The sequence below is a fragment of the Apostichopus japonicus genome, chromosome 9, assembly GCF_037975245.1.
Source record: "Apostichopus japonicus isolate 1M-3 chromosome 9, ASM3797524v1, whole genome shotgun sequence".
Lineage (NCBI taxonomy): Eukaryota > Metazoa > Echinodermata > Holothuroidea > Aspidochirotida > Stichopodidae > Apostichopus > Apostichopus japonicus.
Window position 1 is genome coordinate 27644070 of NC_092569.1, and position 17872 is coordinate 27661941.

A 17872-nucleotide genomic window follows, 5' to 3' on the forward strand; every position below is an offset into this window, starting at 1 on the left:
TTGACAAAGGTTCTATTAAATTATGTATAACTGGTTGGCCATCAGTTTAAATCAGATATTGTTGTTATTTGTGCATATAGCTTCCTGATTAGTTATGAAAGTTGAAGTTTTCTACATAGTATTTTAGAACTAATAAAATAAAAAGTATAAAAGCATTACCTAACCAACATTAAAATTGCCCTACGGCTGTTTTACAGTATATTTTTGGGTTCTAGCATAGCAATATAAACCATCACAACCTCTTTAAACTTGTTGACAAAAGTGTTATTAAATTATGTACATTTTGTTGGCCATCAGTTCAGATCAGAAAACATTTTGGCTGCTGCTGTCAGTATTTGAGTTGCAGGTCATGTTTTGCCAAGGTAGTGGATCATTCTAGATACTGTATGTCACCAAATGTTGCTCAGAGATCACTGCCTCATTTCTTGAACAAAGAATAATCTGATCATAATATGTTGGTAAGTTTCCTAAATATAGACTTGCATAATTTATTCCAATATTGATATATGTGTAACATTGTTTTGTATAATACTGTACCTTTTTTATAGATTTGATTTGGCACAGAGAGCAACTTCATGACAAACAAAGCTGTATAACCTCCAAAACAGATGAAACCACTAAATTAATCCCACTGGAATTTATATAAAATGTAGATAAACCTGTTTTCAGCTTCAGTAGTATTCAACAACCAAAATTGTCAAGGTTTGTCACGCTGTTTGTATGTTTGTAACTGGGGAAAATAATTAAAGCCAGGGTGATGTTTTCCAGAAACTTATCAATTACACTTTACACATTGCTTCTCTTTCTTGGTTTGTAACAAAATCAACTACAAACTGTTCTTGATTTCCTGTGAGGGAGCCAGAAATCCCAGGCCAGCTATAATGAAGACAGTGGTTAATATCCAATGCTGACTCCTGGTATACAGTTTCATCTACAGAGCACCCTGAGGGCCATAAAGCTAGTAAATACGTACTTCAAACTTAGTTGAGTATCAATCGTTATTACTGTATGGACAGGAAAACGCTTTACATCTGGTACACAGTGTGCCCCAAGCAAACAGGAAAAAAAGTTCGAAAGGAGCAAGCCCGCAAAAAAATATGAAAAATAAAATATGAAAAATACAGCAATCAAAATGCAGCAAAAGTAAGACAGAGGAATCTCAGGGAATAAATGCACTGACAGCAAATAGAAAACTTAAGAGCCGGAGTGGGAAAGAAGAATAAAAAATATGAAAGGAGCCGAGAACTATATATAATAAATAAATGAATGAATGAATGAACAAATAAATATGTATAAATAAATATATATTAATAAATGAATGCATGCATGAATGGATGGATGGATGGATGGATGGATGGATGGATGGATGGATGGATGGATGGATGGATGAATGACTAAACAAATAAATATGTATAAATAAAAATATATAAAAAAAATGAATGAAGGAATGAATAACTACAAAAATAAAAATAAATAAACAGACAAATAAATAAATAAAATAGGGGATGCAATTTGCAAAAAATTGCATAACAACAACTTTGAGGACTATATTGTACGATGACCTAACAGTTTGTGGACGGTCCTGAGAAAAGTTTGATTTACAGTTTATACTACTGGAAGCTCTTGACATTACTGTAGCTACTGTGCAGGCTGTGCTAATGGCACAATCTAATGAAAAGAGCGTGTACTACTACTACTGCAGGGAAAAGGTAGTTTCCAGTTAGATGACAATGTTTAAAAATCTACTGATGAATATACTGATGAAAACAGTATGCCTCTGCATGTGCACGAAACCTGCAACACATATTTGCATACTTGTATGCAACTTTCCATCAAACCTGTATTAAGTTTGCTATACGATACCAGATAAATAATACTGTGGATACCATATAAATTATACTGTGGATACCTGATAAATAACACTGTGGATACCAGATAAATAATACTGTGGATACCAGATAAATAATACTGTGGATATCAGATAAATAATACTGTGGATACCATATAAATTATACTGTGGATACCAGATAAATAATATTGTGGATATCAGATAAATAACACTGTGGATACCAGATAAATAATACTGTGGATATCAGATAAATAACACTGTGGATACCAGATAACTAATACTGTGGATATCAGATAAATAATACTGTGGATACCAGATAAATAATACTGTGGATACCAGATAAATAATACTGTGGATATCAGATAAATAACACTGTGTATACCAGATAAATAATACTGTGGATATCAACTGGATATACACAAGATCTTGAAATGTATTCATCATTTATCATGTATACTATTCTGCGATTAGTGGAAATTTCTACAAAATCTACAACATATAATAAAGCAAACATTCCAAAGGTAGCTGATTACAATATATGAAATTGACAAGTTTTTTAAGGGAAACAAGGAAAACAATGTGGTTCTTGTGAATGGAATCTAACTAAACCTTAGTGTAGATCTTCTCTGTAATGTACTGTATTGCACTGTACAAAGTAAACTGTATGGTGGATTCTAGTTTATCAGAAAAACATGACATGTACACAGGATTGCCTACATGTATTCTCTGCTGATAGACATGTTTTTGTTGTCTGGCTTCTTTTCATAAAAGCCTCGAGCAAGAAAAAAACCAAAACTGACATTTATGGCTGTTTTGGGTTTCCATACCCTATCTTCCTTTAATCTACGATGAACTGTCAAATAAAATGTATGCGAAGGAATTAATCGCTTCTAAACACTTAGGGTGTTTTTGAAAAAGATAAACTGAGAGAATGTTTTGGAGAGGAGAATGTGTAATTATCTTTCCCAGCAATAAATGCAATACTGATCCATCACCGAATGACAAAATTTGATGAATCGGAAGGTTTTTTCTGCGGGCATTAAATAGTTTGCCGAGGAAACAAGAAAACGATGCTGACATACTGTAAATGACAAGGTTTTTGACCATCCCAGTTTGAATTTCTGGCAGTCTTTGTCAGATTATGTACACATAACAAATGAATCATTCACATTTATAGAAAACGTTTTATTCTTTTTCTTTTCTTTCTACCCATTGCAAATGAAGAAACTTACTTTTCAAAGTAAAACTTTAGCATACTGTACAGGGTGATTCGTGAGAACTCAGAGGCTGCAAAAAGTTTCTAAAATTCTGTCATACTTGATGGTATGGAGTAAGATTGATTATGTTTATAACATCTGCTTTGATATCTGAAGCTGTGAAAGAGGTTATTCGAGTGCACAATTGTTGGGAGTCGTCTTTATAGGACTTTCATGAAACAGTCCTTGATAGAAGAATGATGTACATCAAAGAATACATCCAGCTTACGAAAGCGAATGAGGCAAATTAATGAAGTTGTGCAACAATTTTACAAAGTGCTTTAAAGAAACAGAATATTCTAAAATAGAAGTTATATGAATGTACGACCCCAATATACACCAATTGTCCCTCAGACAACCAGAACTTACTTCTTGGTTGTCCTGTTTAGGTTTGGTGACTAGAATTACCAGCTTTGTGCCAGTAAAACTCCCATCAGATGGATCATAGAGTGTTTTATAGTATTTTCGAAGTGACAAAGGGCGACACCAATTTATCATGTTACCTCTGCGGGGATATTTAGTTACAATGCAATCTGAAATCAATGTGAACGACTAGTCATCCTCCAAACCACCACCAAAGCTAATTTTGGCCGTCCGAACAGCATTTTGGTCATCTCATACTTTTGTTAATAATTTGCCCTGACCGTGAAGCCAAGGGCCCGTAGAAATGTCCACTAATTGTTACAAATGATATGCTCTTCTCTTAGCTGCAATGAGAATTTATATCTTTGTCACTATCATTACTTTGAGATAGATCTGCAAAAGTTTGAATTCTGGTAAATTTTCTTGGTTAGGACAATTAAAACCTTTTAAAAGGATTGTACTTTACAAACAGCTGACAATCCCACAGTTAACAAAAGTCAGAACGGAAGCTGAGCTTACTGTGACAATTAACAGCTGCATTATAAGTGCATAGGTGACTGTTATTACAGATTACACGCTACAGAGAGATCAATATATATTAACCTTAATACAATACCAATGACACAACAATACCAATATAATACTAATAACTATACCAATGATACAACAATACCAATACAGACTTATTAAAGACCATACCTATTGTGCTACAGCTTGATGTGGTTAGCAATTATACAATTTTCCATGCCCTTCAACTTCTAATTTTAAACAACCATATGGTTGAATAGTTTAAACTGTATGCACAGAGAAGGTCAATCCTCGGTAAATATAGGTGACCGTCCATCTTCTGTCCTCTACAAGTTAAACACAACTTCTGTTTTTATGTTAGTGACTGCTAGAATGAACTTGAAAAGCATACATAGCAAGAATTACCATTGAGAGTACAACTGTTACTATGGGTGTGGCGCAATGTCTGCACAAGGTTTTAAACTACAGTATTTGGTCAACAAATTTGGTTCAAAGTTATTATTCATCTCTCTGTCTTTAGTTAATTTTAAAGCATGCATTTTTGAAACAGATTTAGGAAGGGAGATTGGGTAGGCATGGAGTCTGGGGAGAGGGTGAAATGAAAGCAAACTCAACATTTGGGAACTACCGCAGCTTGCAGCCTTTACTGATTGACATTTCTTGATAAAAAAAAACAAGGTGGTACATAGCACTCTTCTCATCAGTAAAGTTCCCAACAGGATCATATGCATTGAAAATACTGTACAAAACATGGTACATTAAAGTTTTTAAACAACTCTTTGTCCAGGGACCAGATCTAGGTTTTTCTAAAGGAGAGAGGGGTAAGGCCCCTGGGGTAATTGAAGCTGACCTCATATATAGCAGTGTGGGGTCCTCCTCCCAGAAGAGATTGAAAGTATTTGATGCACTAACTGGTGCGATCTGAGGCATACAGTATGTACAGTAGACAATAAATGAAGTCTAACATAAGGTCTTTACGCAGGCTTGTGATAAAAACTACTTTGGACATTTTTGTGTGAGGTTGAAATGATGGGTTTTGGAGCGGGGGAGGGGGGTGCAAAATGGGAGGGATGTACAACACCTAAAGTCCTGACCTCTCTCCTCTGCATCAGAGGTGTGTTTTTTTCTCCCTTCCCTAAAATTTCAATCTCAATCCTCTGTAAGGTTGTTTGTAAACCCTTGGACAGTATTCCATTAATTCCCCTACTGCTAACAATTCAAGTAATACACTCAACACCTGCAGCAAACTATAAGATAATGTACTCTACACGACCTGTAATTCCTTGAATTCATTTATACGTCACAGTGTACCATGTTTGAACCCGGGGTAGTGCCTTTAAGCTATCAAAGGCATATTCACTGCGAAAACTAGACTCAATACATGACAATGATCATTTCACTAGTGTGGAAGAATGTCCCATCCTCCCAAAGGCCGTTTAAAATCCAAAGAAAACATGAAAAACAAATAACCTATCTTTTACTCTGTGTTGAGTGTCTTTTATGCTCTAGAGAATAATTCATCAAACCCGAAATACAGTAAATGGCTTGACAAAATAGCAACGACTTTCTAAGAAAAAGATGGGAGGAAAAAACAACAAACTAGTTAAAAAGCAAAAAGGAAACGAACCAGTGAATTGAGGGGTTGATACAAAGGTAACAATGAAGTTACCGGGGCAGAAAAGAGAGACAAATATGATCGAAAAAACGAAGAAAGGAATACCTTGGGGATATATTGACAGATTGTAGTACAACATTAGCAAACGTTGGCTTCCTATTCTTTACACTTTCTAAATTTCTACTCAGGTTGGTAATAAAAAGAGGTGATTATCAATGAATTACTGACCACATGAATCATACTGACAGCTTTCATACCAAACCTGGCATATTGTCAACTGGTATATGTTCACTGTGCGATCTGTTGTACCTATTACACAATATTACACAATACTCAAGGAGGTGGTGGGATGACTGACATATAATCGGAACTACGGTGGGGATTCCCTGCTTCTTTATAAACATCCTAATAGTTAAAGGTGGTTAAGGTCATGAGCTTTTGTGTATTGTTTAACGATCCTGCTGGTGCTATTCGATTCAACTGACATGTGACAATCTTGGTTAAATTTTTTGGCTTTTGATTCATAACCAAATACGGGCCGAGGCTTCACCAAGATGTAAAGTTTAATTTTGAAGAAATGCTTCGGAGCTTCTCTGTATTAGCAACTGTACGAGACATTAAATAAAGAAGTGCTCTAGCTCCAGTACTCCTGGAAAGAACATGATTCAAATTTGTTCTCGACTAAAACTTGTTAATTAATATAAGGCTGTCAATATTAGCAACTGATGAAGGACATATGAAACAAAAACCTATTGACCTGTCCTTTCCTGCGACCAGACAATAATCCAGCAAAATTGTCTGCATTTGGATCTATCAACCAAACTGACAGCTTTATATAATTCTTTCAATTTCTTGTTCTCTGTGTTAGTTGATGACAGTATTTGTGCAAACCTATGCAGGTCGATTCCTTTGTTTAACTTTAGTTTTGGGTTTCCATTTATTTGGTGAATAGAAAAATTTATTGATAGCTGTCTTTTGTATTGGGTTCAATCAATACAACTGAGGTGGAAAGAAAAGTAAATTAAGTCATAAAAGAGGGTGATGCGTGGGTTACAGACTGGATTAAGATGACCCGCCAAATACACAATTAATGAAGAGGGGGGTTTTCGGTGAGCTTTGAAAGATCTAAGAGAGATCTAGTACGGGTAAGGCAAAGAAAACACCAGAGGTAACAATTTATGTCATATGAAAATGGGTGGTAAATTGAATATGGCAGATGTACACTGGGTTTGTACAGTAAAATTAAACCGTATCTAATGAGATGGTGAAAGATGTTGGTTCAGACTTGACCTTGAATTAAACTTGTACTTAAATTTGAATGTTCAATTTGGTTGTAACTCTGTGGCATTCTGATCAAGCCATTCTTTCTGAGAAACCATTGTGGTTACAACCTTTTAATTACTCATAATAAGCAAGTTATTAATTAATCAATACAGTGAAAATGTTTTACTTTTCACAAAGTAAGTCATGAACATTTCCATATTTATTTGGAAACCTAATGTTATCTCTTTTGATTAGTTGACTGAAACTTACAGAGTATCATACAAGGGAAGTTTGCATTTCCTCTAAGGGTCACCGTTTGGTAACCCCCAAGATTACTACAAAAATTAACACTTTACGCAGTTTGTGACTAAAAACTGATGACATTCCAATCGTGTATACACTCTATTGTAACTAAACCTGAGGATGCAACATGCACGACTCAATCAGCAGTCAGATCTCAGGTTAATCTGACAAAGTTTGATGATTAAATATACATGCTCCTGATAGAATTTAAACTTGACTGACTCAAATGAATATGACAGGGTATTTTGCTTCTGATTCTGTGGCATTCTGACCAAGCTAAATAATCTTCACACATTACTGAATATCCCCTTCATTCTTTCTAAGAAATCTTTGCTGTTACAACCTTTTAATTCCTCATAAAAAGCAAGTTATGAAGTACTCAATGCAGTGAAATAGTTTATTGATTTGCATGTAGGTACACAACCCACAGCATATATGATATTACTTGCATTTCACGGCATATTCCTGTGACAGGCAGAGTGAGATTTTTACAAGGAAGACACACAAATTGTGAAAATACCATTTTGATATCTTGGTCAAAATTCTAAATACGGATCTGTCAAGGTCACCAGATCTATTTGCAGAAGAACCTTTATTGCTCCAGGAAAATGAATCACAGGAGGGTGGTCTGTCATACCATCGTGATAGTGACAGCATATCTTTTCTTTTCATGTTCCATGTTGTTATTTTGTCCTTGAACTTTGCTACCAACGCAATGTCGGCTTGGACGTCAAGGGGATCAAATTTAAAGACATCATACAAATTCGGTTTTCTTTTCAGATTTTATTTTTTCTTCTGCATTTTATCTCAATTTGCTTGTGTTCATTTCCATGTCACTCACTCTACTATTGCCAGATACATAAACGTCTTGACAATTCTCTAAACTTCTTAAGTTCTGTAAGAATCAGAATGTGTGTTTTTCACCTAAAAGTGCAGAATTTTCACAGTTTTTCTTTTTCATCTTTTTTGCAACAGTCTACAGTGGTTCTTCCTATAACTCAACAACTGAGGATACAACTCTCACTTATTGTAACATTTGATGAAATAACTCTTAAATCTTGAGACCAATCATTGCCTTCAAAACTCTATTGTGACATTTGCTGACTAAACTTGTTTTATGTGTAAAAGTAAGTTGGCCTGACGTCAAAATAACATCAGACTGTTAGCAAACTGCTTATCCACTAGAGAGCCTGTGTAGGAGAATGTGTAAAAGTAAGTTGGCCTGACGTTTCTTTTACACATTCTCCTACACAGGCTCTCTAGTGGATAAGCAGTTTGCTAACAGTTTTATTTTATTTTAAACTTGTTTTAAGATGACACTTCTCCTGAGCATTAAGTAGAACAGATACCATATATCAGTGAGGCGAAGCAGTCAAAGTGTCTGGCAGAGAAACTGATAGTACTGTTAGAGACTCAAATATAGAGTTGTGCTCTGAAGTTCGACTTTTCTTGAAAGTAAACAGACTTTGGCCATGTACCAATTAAATCAGAAAGAAAGCCACAGTAAAGTTTTATAGAAGGTACCTGATATTGTCCGGGAGATTGTGCTTTAACTTTAACTTTATATCCACCAGCCAACAGAGATTCAAAAAGAGATTCTGTTCTATAAATGCACTTCCTACAAAACTAAAGACATATGACAGTTTTGGTGAAATTTCTGAAAAGTACTGATTATTGATGTATATTGCTTTATTAATCCTGAATAAGATTTACATAAGCATGCTTGATCACAATTACACCGATACAACATCGTCTTGCAAAATTGAATGAGAGAACAATCTGGAAAAAAATAAAATAAATAAATAAACACTTTTCTACAACGGGTTCTACAACTAATTAAACTTACCCCTTCTTTGGTGTATGTTGCCACTTTACCCATCCCAGATGCAAATGCAGACCATCCCTAGGAGAGAGCACATCATAAGCAAGTATTAGTTGGAGAAGTATTACTGTCTTTGCTTTAACATTACTACAAGTTCAGAAGTACATTCATGTGCACAACTTGTAGCACAATCTGGAAGAAATTTTCAAAAGACTTCAAAAAGTACTAAACAACTTTTTTAAGCTGTTAGATCATCTCTTCTGACACTGAATGGGAGAGACCTTATTCTGTGCTTCTATATTACATAATGGATAGCACAGAGTACTGAAAATGCAAGTGCCTTCTTTAAAACATGGGTGCATACCACCTGCTCATCTGGTGCAAAACATTGTGTACATTACTGAATGGAAACGCAGTAGGCCACAGAAGCAGTTCCAAGATCAAAAGCAAGGACCTCTAAATTTTACGCACAAAATCAAAATTATTACGTGGCGAGAAGACAAAACCGAGAATGAAATGGGAGCCAATGTGTGTGGATTACCATTGATAATGATGACATTGCATTGGCCATGTAGTCTGGATTATCATTTGCAGGTGGTGCAGGCGAACTGCCAAACCCTGTGTAACGTCCTCCTTCACTTGGTCGTAAATTTCTGCAACAGAAAAGAGAGTGAGAGAGAGAGGAGGATAAGAATTTATCCGATTTGAATGGAGACAAACTACTCTTCTCTCATAACATGCTAAAGTGGTCTGCACTCTGACAGTGCGTGTTGGCATGTGGACAGAGACTGAGAAAGATTTTACTAGTTTTAGGTCAAGTCGCTATCAGTCTGGGGAAGCTAAAGATGTAGTATTTTATAGATTGGCAGTCTGTAGTGTAGTGTGTGTTGGTTCACTACTGCAACTGCCTAGTTTCAATAAATGTAGTATTTTACAGATTGGCAGTCTGTAGTGTAGTTTGTGTTGGTTCACTACTGCGACTGCCTAGTTTCAATAAATGTAGTATTTTACAGATTGGCAGTCTGTGGTGTAGTGTGTGTTGGTTCACTACTACAACTGCCTAGTTTCAATAAATGTAGTATTTTACAGATTGGCAGTCTGTGGTGTAGTGTGTTGGTTCACTACTACAACTGCCAAGTTTCAATAAATGTAGTATTTTCCAGATTGGTAGTCTGTAGTGTAGTGTGTGTTGGTTCACTACTACAACTGCCTAGTTTCAATAAATGTAGTATTTTCTAGATTGGTAGTCTGTGGTGTAGTGTAAATTGGTTCACTACTACAACTGCCTAGTTCCAATAAATGTAGTATTTTACAGATTGGCAGTCTGTTGTGTAGTGTGTTGGTTCACTACTACAACTGCCTAGTTTCAATAAATGTAGTATTTTCCAGATTGGTAGTCTGTAGTGTAGTGTGTGTTGGTTCACTACTACAACTGCCTAGTTTCAATAAATGTAGTATTTTCCAGATTGGTAGTCTGTGGTGTAGTATGTGTTGGTTCACTACTACAACTGCCTAGTTTCAATAAATGTAGTATTTTACAGATTGGCAGTCTGTGGTGTAGTGTGTGTTGGTTCACTACTACAACTGCCTAGTTCCAAATACATGAGATCATTCACATTTTAAAATTCGATTATATGAAATTCATCCGGATTATATCATAAAAATTTGCAAAAGCAAAACCTTTTACCAGTGAGGCTAGGAATCCCTTTAATTTATTTGGAAAGAACTATTTGTATTACTCACTCTGGTCTTGATGCATTTTCTCTTTGTTTTTTATCAAAAAAGGTATCCTTTTGGGAAGATATTTCTTCTCTGTCAGGAAAAGAATATAAAACTATCTTTAAAAGCAAGAAACGTCATTCTTAAAACCGTGTAAGTTAGGACCTAAATTTATAAACATAATCTGTATCAATATTTCGGTTCCATCACTTTTCATTACTATTCTTTGCTGGTAGTGGTTGGTAGTGTGCATTTGTTCATGACACAGTGGGTTTGGACACTTGACTTACTTAGAGAAGCCGTAATCTATATATTTGTAGTAAGGAGGGTATCAAACTTCCCAATACCAGTGTGCACAGTGGGTTTGGACACTTGACTTACTTAGAGAAGCCATAATCTAAATATTTGTAGTAAGGAGGAGGGTATCCAACTTCCCAATACCAGTGTGCACAGTGGGTTTGGACACTTGACTTACTTAGAGAAGCTGTAATCTAAATATTTGTAGTAAGTAGGGTATTCAACTTCCCAATACCAGTGTGCACAGTGGGTTTGGACACTTGACTTACTTAGAGAAGCCGTAATCTAAATATTTGTGGTAAGGAGGGTATCCAACTTCCCAATACCAGTGTGCACAGTGGGTTTGGACACTTGACTTACTTAGAGAAGCTGTAATCTAAATATTTGTGGTAAGGAGGGTATCCAACTTCCCAATACCAGTTTGCACAGTGGGTTTGGACACTTGACTTACTAAGAGAAGCCGTAATCTAAGTGTTTGTGGTAAGGAGGGCATCCAACTTCCCAATACCAGTGTGCACAGTGGGTTTGGACACTTGACTTACTAAGAGAAGCCGTAATCTAAATGTTTGTGGTAAGGAGGGCATCCAACTTCCCAATACCAGTGTGCACAGTGGGTTTGGACACTTGACTTACTTAGAGAAGCCGTAATCTAAATATTTGTGGTAAGGAGGGCATCCAACTACCCAATACCAGTGTGCACAGTGGGTTTGGACACTTGACTTACTTAGAGATGTTGTAATCTAAATATTTGTGGTAAGGAGGGTATCCAACTTCCCAATACACAGTGTACAAAATGGGTTTGGACATTTGACTTACTTAGAGATGTTGTAATCTAAATATTTGTAGTAAGGAGGGTATCCAACTTCCCAATACCAGTGTGCACAGTGGGTTTGGACACTTGACTTACTTAGAGATGCCGTAATTTAAATTCCAATCATCATTGCCACCATCTTGTGACTTCTGCGCTGACTGGTAGCCTCCTGATGAGCTGTATGAAGTGAAGTTCGGTGAACTATGAGATTGATGGATGGAGGAACTTGCGCTGCTAGAAGCACTCAGACGGTTTGACGTAGAGCTGGCGATAAACGGCTTATAATCCCGGGCTGACGATGTGCTCTCAGACCACGCCTCTCCTTTGGATTCAGTAGTTACCTGCAGTAAATTATGTCAAGTTATTATTTCAGGTTAACAGACAGACAGATCTATGCTAGAGGATCAACATTTGTCAATGTTACACTAATGTGCCCTAGGTAGGGGGGACAAGCACCCCAAAACATTCATGCCTTAATAAACATTACTTGCAGCCTCTTATTGCATTTCAGTACCAATATAAAATGCAAACTTCCCAAAGGTTTAAAAGAATGTTTTGCCTTGATTGCCAGAAGGTACAGAGTGGTAGGCAAACGGTTGAGTATACAGCTACTGTACATGGCTACTCTATGATGTTTATGTCAGCTGAGGTACCAGCTTGTATAGGTCACATTCACCCATCGCAAAACCTGTACCGTTCCTTAAACTACAGTAGGTCTTCAGACAGTACAGTACCTTTGGTGCATCAATTACCCATTGTATTTGGCAGACAGTACAGTCACTGTCCCAGCTACGTGCAAGATGTCATATCTTACCGTGCAAACATGGACTGCATATATGAAACATTTATAACATGCTATTGGTGAATCACTTTGCCAGGATGTCTTGAATCAATTGCAAAAATAAACTTAAGTTAAGAACCTTGTTAAAGAAAAATTAATTGATGCTTTGTTGGCTGGAGATCATGGGCTGTGCACTCACTCGGCGATACCATCCTATAGAATCCATCCCATGGAATCCTTGTAAAGAACCCCAGCTCCGGTACCTGTCATGCATCTCCCTTTGTGACACCCTTATCCCAAAGTTAAACTGGATGCCTTTGTAGCTTGGTTTTGTTCACCACAGTATATCACATACACAGTTAAGTGATGCAACTAACAAACAGTACCATTACAGCCACCCAGTTAAAACAAGGTGTGTCACAGTCATTGGAATTTTCATACCAGTTTTCAGATTGCTAAATTGAGATGGCAACTTCCAAACTGAAGAACGTGGTTGGAATACATAGGTTGACAAACTGACAAAAATGCCACAACAGCAGGCAAATGGAGAGTGAATAGATCATTTATCTGGTCACATCTACAGGCATGGGATCATTCTGTTCCTGTGAACTGGTCCCATCAACAGGAATGGGATCATTCTGTTTCTGCCTGCTGGTCACATCAACAGGAATGGAATCATTCTGTTCCTGTGAACTGGTCCCATCAACAGGCATGGGATCATTCTGTTTCTGCAGGGATGGGATTATTCAGTTTCTACTGACTGTTAGCATTTACAGGAAGGGTATCATTCTGTTTCTGTTTGTAAGTTTTTAAGACATCAATATGCTGATAGTATTACTATGTATGTGTTGTGATGCAAATGTGACAAAGCGTCCTTAATGATTTGTGCGTATCAAGTTCATCAACCATACCAAAGCCTGAGCAGTTCATAGCAAAAGTAACCTTTAAATAGTGATCGGAGGTCTACTATATGTTTGATGTAAAATGAGTACAGGTGTGCTAACATATTTTCACTTTTTTTCAGCTGTTTATTGTTGTGGGCTGTAAGCCATTTCAAACCCTTTGAGCAATATCTTTCTTTTGGAAAAATTCTCCATTTTATGGTATTAGGAGAGTATTTAGCCCTGAGCAACTTACAGAAGTGCTGTGACATTATTAAAGCAGCATTTCTTTGCCATTTTACAAAACATACATGTACAGTATATCTTATTGGTTCAATATTTACATCATATTAGCTCTTAATTAAACACTTAGTAATGGAACAAGCCTATAAATAGTTTTTGGAAAATGCAAAAAATAATCTATTTTTGATATTGTTTGTCAAGTTACTCAGTTCGAATTTCTTGCAACCACTTGTTTGTCAGAAAACCTAAACGGAACATTTAGTTGGCCGCAAAAAAATTGTGTCGCGATCAGCGATATATATTAACAATGCGCATCGTTCTGCATTATTGAGAAACTAAATTACCTTGTCTCTGAGCAGAGCAGCGGCTCGGCTATTGTACTTTTCTTTAAATGTCCAACTTGGGTTATAATCTGATTGGTCTTTCATGAATTCTTTGCTGATTTTGTTCCCTCCGACTCGCATCTTCTCCAACTCGGCATCCTTCCACTTGTCCATCGTTACCGACCTCACAAAACTGCTCACAACAAATAGAAAACAAAATATTAAAAATGAAACTTGTATGTACAGTAAATGACTCATAGTCCCTTACCAATTGTCTGGTAAAATTCTTGCATCTGTAGTGCATCTCAATGAACACAAAGTATGTTACAAGTTTAAAATACAATTACTTGTAACGTTACTTTCCTGTGTATAGAAATTGTGAAGTTTGTGCTATAGGCTATCATATGTGGGCACTCAATTATCATAACGTTAGGCCTTGCTGACAAAACATTTTGACAAACAGCGATAGTGCTACGAAGTTGAATTGTTTCTAAGAATAGTAGGTAATATTTGAATCATTGCTTGGCATTTGTCACAAAATGTTATGAGTTGAGACAATTTATAAATTTTGTGGGAAGCTATTACATCTCTGATACTGAAAAGGATTTTTCATCTCACAGTATGTTTGTTGGCTCTGCATTGAGAGTTGCTAAAGTAATATGTGCATTCATAACACAGTAATTTCTTAATTGTTAACTTTTCTGTAGTCCCTTTGACCGCATGCTTCAGTTATATATTTTTTTTGTGCAACGTTTGTACATCGTCAAACGTAGCCATTGAAGCTTGAGTTTTTTAGTCAACATTGTGTAAAGCATTATTTACATACTGTAGTGGGAAAGGGGTCAGAACTGGCCGGGGTTGGGCCAACTTGCCTATAGTGGTTGGGGAAAAGGAAAAATTTGTTCAACTTTGAATAAAAGTTATGAATGAAATTGTATTGGGTAACTGTCAATGGTAACTTACGACAGAGGTTCATAAAAGTTGTGAGGAAATACTAGGTCTTGTGTCGTCGAGATCTACAGACATAATATTTTCTACAAAATTTCACTGGCTCAATAAATCAGTTAAAAGTGCATTAGTTTTATTCTTGCATTTTATCTCTAGGCACTGTTTAGCTTTGATTTCCAACATCACATCGTACTCATAGCCTACATTTTCACAGACGCAATGTAACAGAGTTGTATCATACAGTAGTATGCATTGCGTGACGTCTAGGCCAGCATATACAGTAACTAGTGTATGGCAAAATTTTCCTGCTTCTGAATTCCAGTGATTTGTGGTTGTGTATTAGTTACAGGATTTATCACTTGATTTATCTATCGAACGTATTATAGACCTATCACTATATAAAGGCTTCCATTGTGCATAAGCCAGTGGTTGTCAGGGGTTATTATAGCTTAGTAATGTGTGTTCCTGTACAGGTATTTTAATGTGCATGTTTTCATGAAGGACTGCAAGGATGCAGACATTTTTAAGAAGCTGTGTCCTGCAGACGCTATTTTTATAATCAATACTGATAACTAAGACTGGGTTGGCAAACATTTATATTGATATATATCGCCGATATCATAGAACGGCAACATGACTACTTTGAAGCGTGTTGAACTCACCTTAGATGTACTCCAAGACCACGATGTTTTCCAGAGCACTCCAAACATATCCACACACCATAGCTGACACTGACCCATTGCGGATTATGAGCACCACATTCAAAACATTTCTGCATGGGAAGGAACGATACAATTCTAAATATCAATAGGCTATGTATGTGTGTTCTTCTTTGGTTTCCTCGTTCACACAAACACCATTTGACAATTTGGTAGCCTGATCGGGCCAGTATAAGCCACAAAGTGAGTTAAGCATTGATAGCCCTGAGACCCAACAAAGAACTATGAGTATGACACAATCCCTATCACACAATGAAAAAGTTGACTGAAAATGGACCAAGCTGGTCTTCACAGACAAGACTTCCTTGCCAAAACCCATGAAAGTCAACAGTATAAATTTAAATATCTGCCTAAACCCCATTATGATGCATTACATATCACAAACAAAACTGACCAATCCATAACCATACAATTGTTTATGTGATTGTCTAGTGTTGTGCACTTATTGCCAATATCGGTTTTGGCCCGATTTCCGATGATACAATCCTTATATTCTTTCAATAACTATACCAATACTTATAAACTGCCAGAATGAAAGTCAAATCGCACTTTAAGTCATGCATTCAGCATTAAAATTATAATTGACTATCGTAAATTATATGAAATACAATCTAATATCTGTAAAAAATACAAGATATTTCAGACACCTAGCACATGCTAATTTCGGATAGGCTTAGTTGTTAGTATAGCAGGCTAATGGTAGAATACTTTTTTTAAGAAAATTGGAGAAAATATTTTCGTTTTGGTTGTGGTTAACACAAGGGGTAGGAAATATTCTTAGCTAGGAAACGCTGATGTCTTTTCTACATGAAATTAAATTACGTCATCGCACGATGTAATCTTTCAACATTCTGATAAGAAATTTGTGGCTCCATTTGAAAAAAGTTTGTGTACGACTTGCAGCCTAAGTGTTGAATGTAGTTGACGTAATTGCCAGCACAGTTTCATGCATATCAACTTATTAGGTATTGAGGTCAAAACCTTTCCCTGTGCCTGATTAATGTTTTGATATATATACAAACACTGAAACAGGAATATTTTTGCTTGAATTTTAATTTGCTCGATACCCTACGAATGAGCCAAAAAATACATTATCATATTGTGTGATGTAACTTTAACTGCAAAAAGAACCAAAAAACGATTCTTTAGACAATCAAGATCAAATGCATGTTACTTTCTAAATTGAAAAGATTCCAAATTTGAGTTAAAAATGTTGAATTGGAAGCCACCCGACATGTAAGTTGTAATCCATAAGCCCTTGCGGGCTTCTCCCACATTTGTGGTCGCTTAAGCGTCGTAAAAATAACTGATGATGATGATGATGATGACATAGATCTTTAAATTAGTTACGGCTGACTCTGTAAGGCCCATAGACCTTTGTTAGGAAAGGCCTACACCAACTTAAAATAAACTGTCCCTAAACGACCATAGTGTAAAAGACAATGCACAGTTGTCAATCTATCTATTCTGTTTATATCATATTATTCATAGGTGCTAATGTAGGCCTAGAAGTAGTATGTGCGTAGCCTAGCCGAACCTACATTTCATTAATCATATTACGTCTTTACTAGGCCTGTATACCCTATGGTAAGCTAGGCTACGTAAACTAAGCTTTTGAGGGCAGACCACAGCTTACATTGTTGTCATTTTTCGCTCTTATTTCTTTCAATACTTTTCGAGTGCGAGGACTCGCCATGGTTCACAAGTATCACTAGAGGTGTGGTTTGAATGTTTTTTTTCTCGGTTGGAGTGAGTTATAATTTCGTCTGCAAATGATTAACAACACTTTGTTGGTTTCTCACGCCAACGTAATGAAGTGCCTAAGCTGTTATACGTTGTGCAAAACCCTTTGGTAGGCGACATCACTTGCATTTATCTTGCTTCTGTTGGTTACGTTACGAACATGTACGTACAATTTGTGCCACTTGTCACTTATTACATCAGTGAGAGGCGGGGCTTATAGGTGTATATATCTAAATTAAGGACTATTGACCTTAATGATCCTAACTATCTAAATGTATTCCTAACAGAGACAATAATGCTCTTAATTAGAACAACCCGTTAATCTAGTGTAGGGTAATTTGTAAACAAGTTTGTAAACAAGTTGGTGGTGCTGTTTTATTGGTCACCCTGGCAGTACCTTCTTTAGCA

General features: G+C 36.4%; 1 protein-coding gene across 4 annotated transcripts in view; it reads right to left on the reverse strand.

Moving 5' to 3' along the window:
* LOC139974066 (ADP-ribosylation factor GTPase-activating protein 1-like) overlaps positions 1-17664 on the reverse strand; it is a 59158-nt gene extending 41494 nt beyond the window's left edge. For 2 of the 4 annotated variants that reach the window (XM_071980982.1, XM_071980980.1), the window contains exons 1-7: positions 17358-17661; positions 15665-15774; positions 14076-14247; positions 11923-12167; positions 10743-10811; positions 9541-9652; positions 9024-9080 (exon numbers count right to left, since the gene is read on the reverse strand). In XM_071980982.1, the coding sequence (XP_071837083.1) occupies positions 9024-9080; positions 9541-9652; positions 10743-10811; positions 11923-12167; positions 14076-14247; positions 15665-15774; positions 17358-17417 (825 nt within the window). In that variant the 5' untranslated portion in view covers positions 17418-17661. Of the gene's footprint in view, positions 1-9023; positions 9081-9540; positions 9653-10742; positions 10812-11922; positions 12168-14075; positions 14248-15664; positions 15775-17357 lie in introns of all 4 variants that reach the window. The other 2 variants (XM_071980983.1, XM_071980981.1) reach the window with 2 other exon arrangements.
* Positions 17665-17872: the final 208 nt, after the last annotated feature.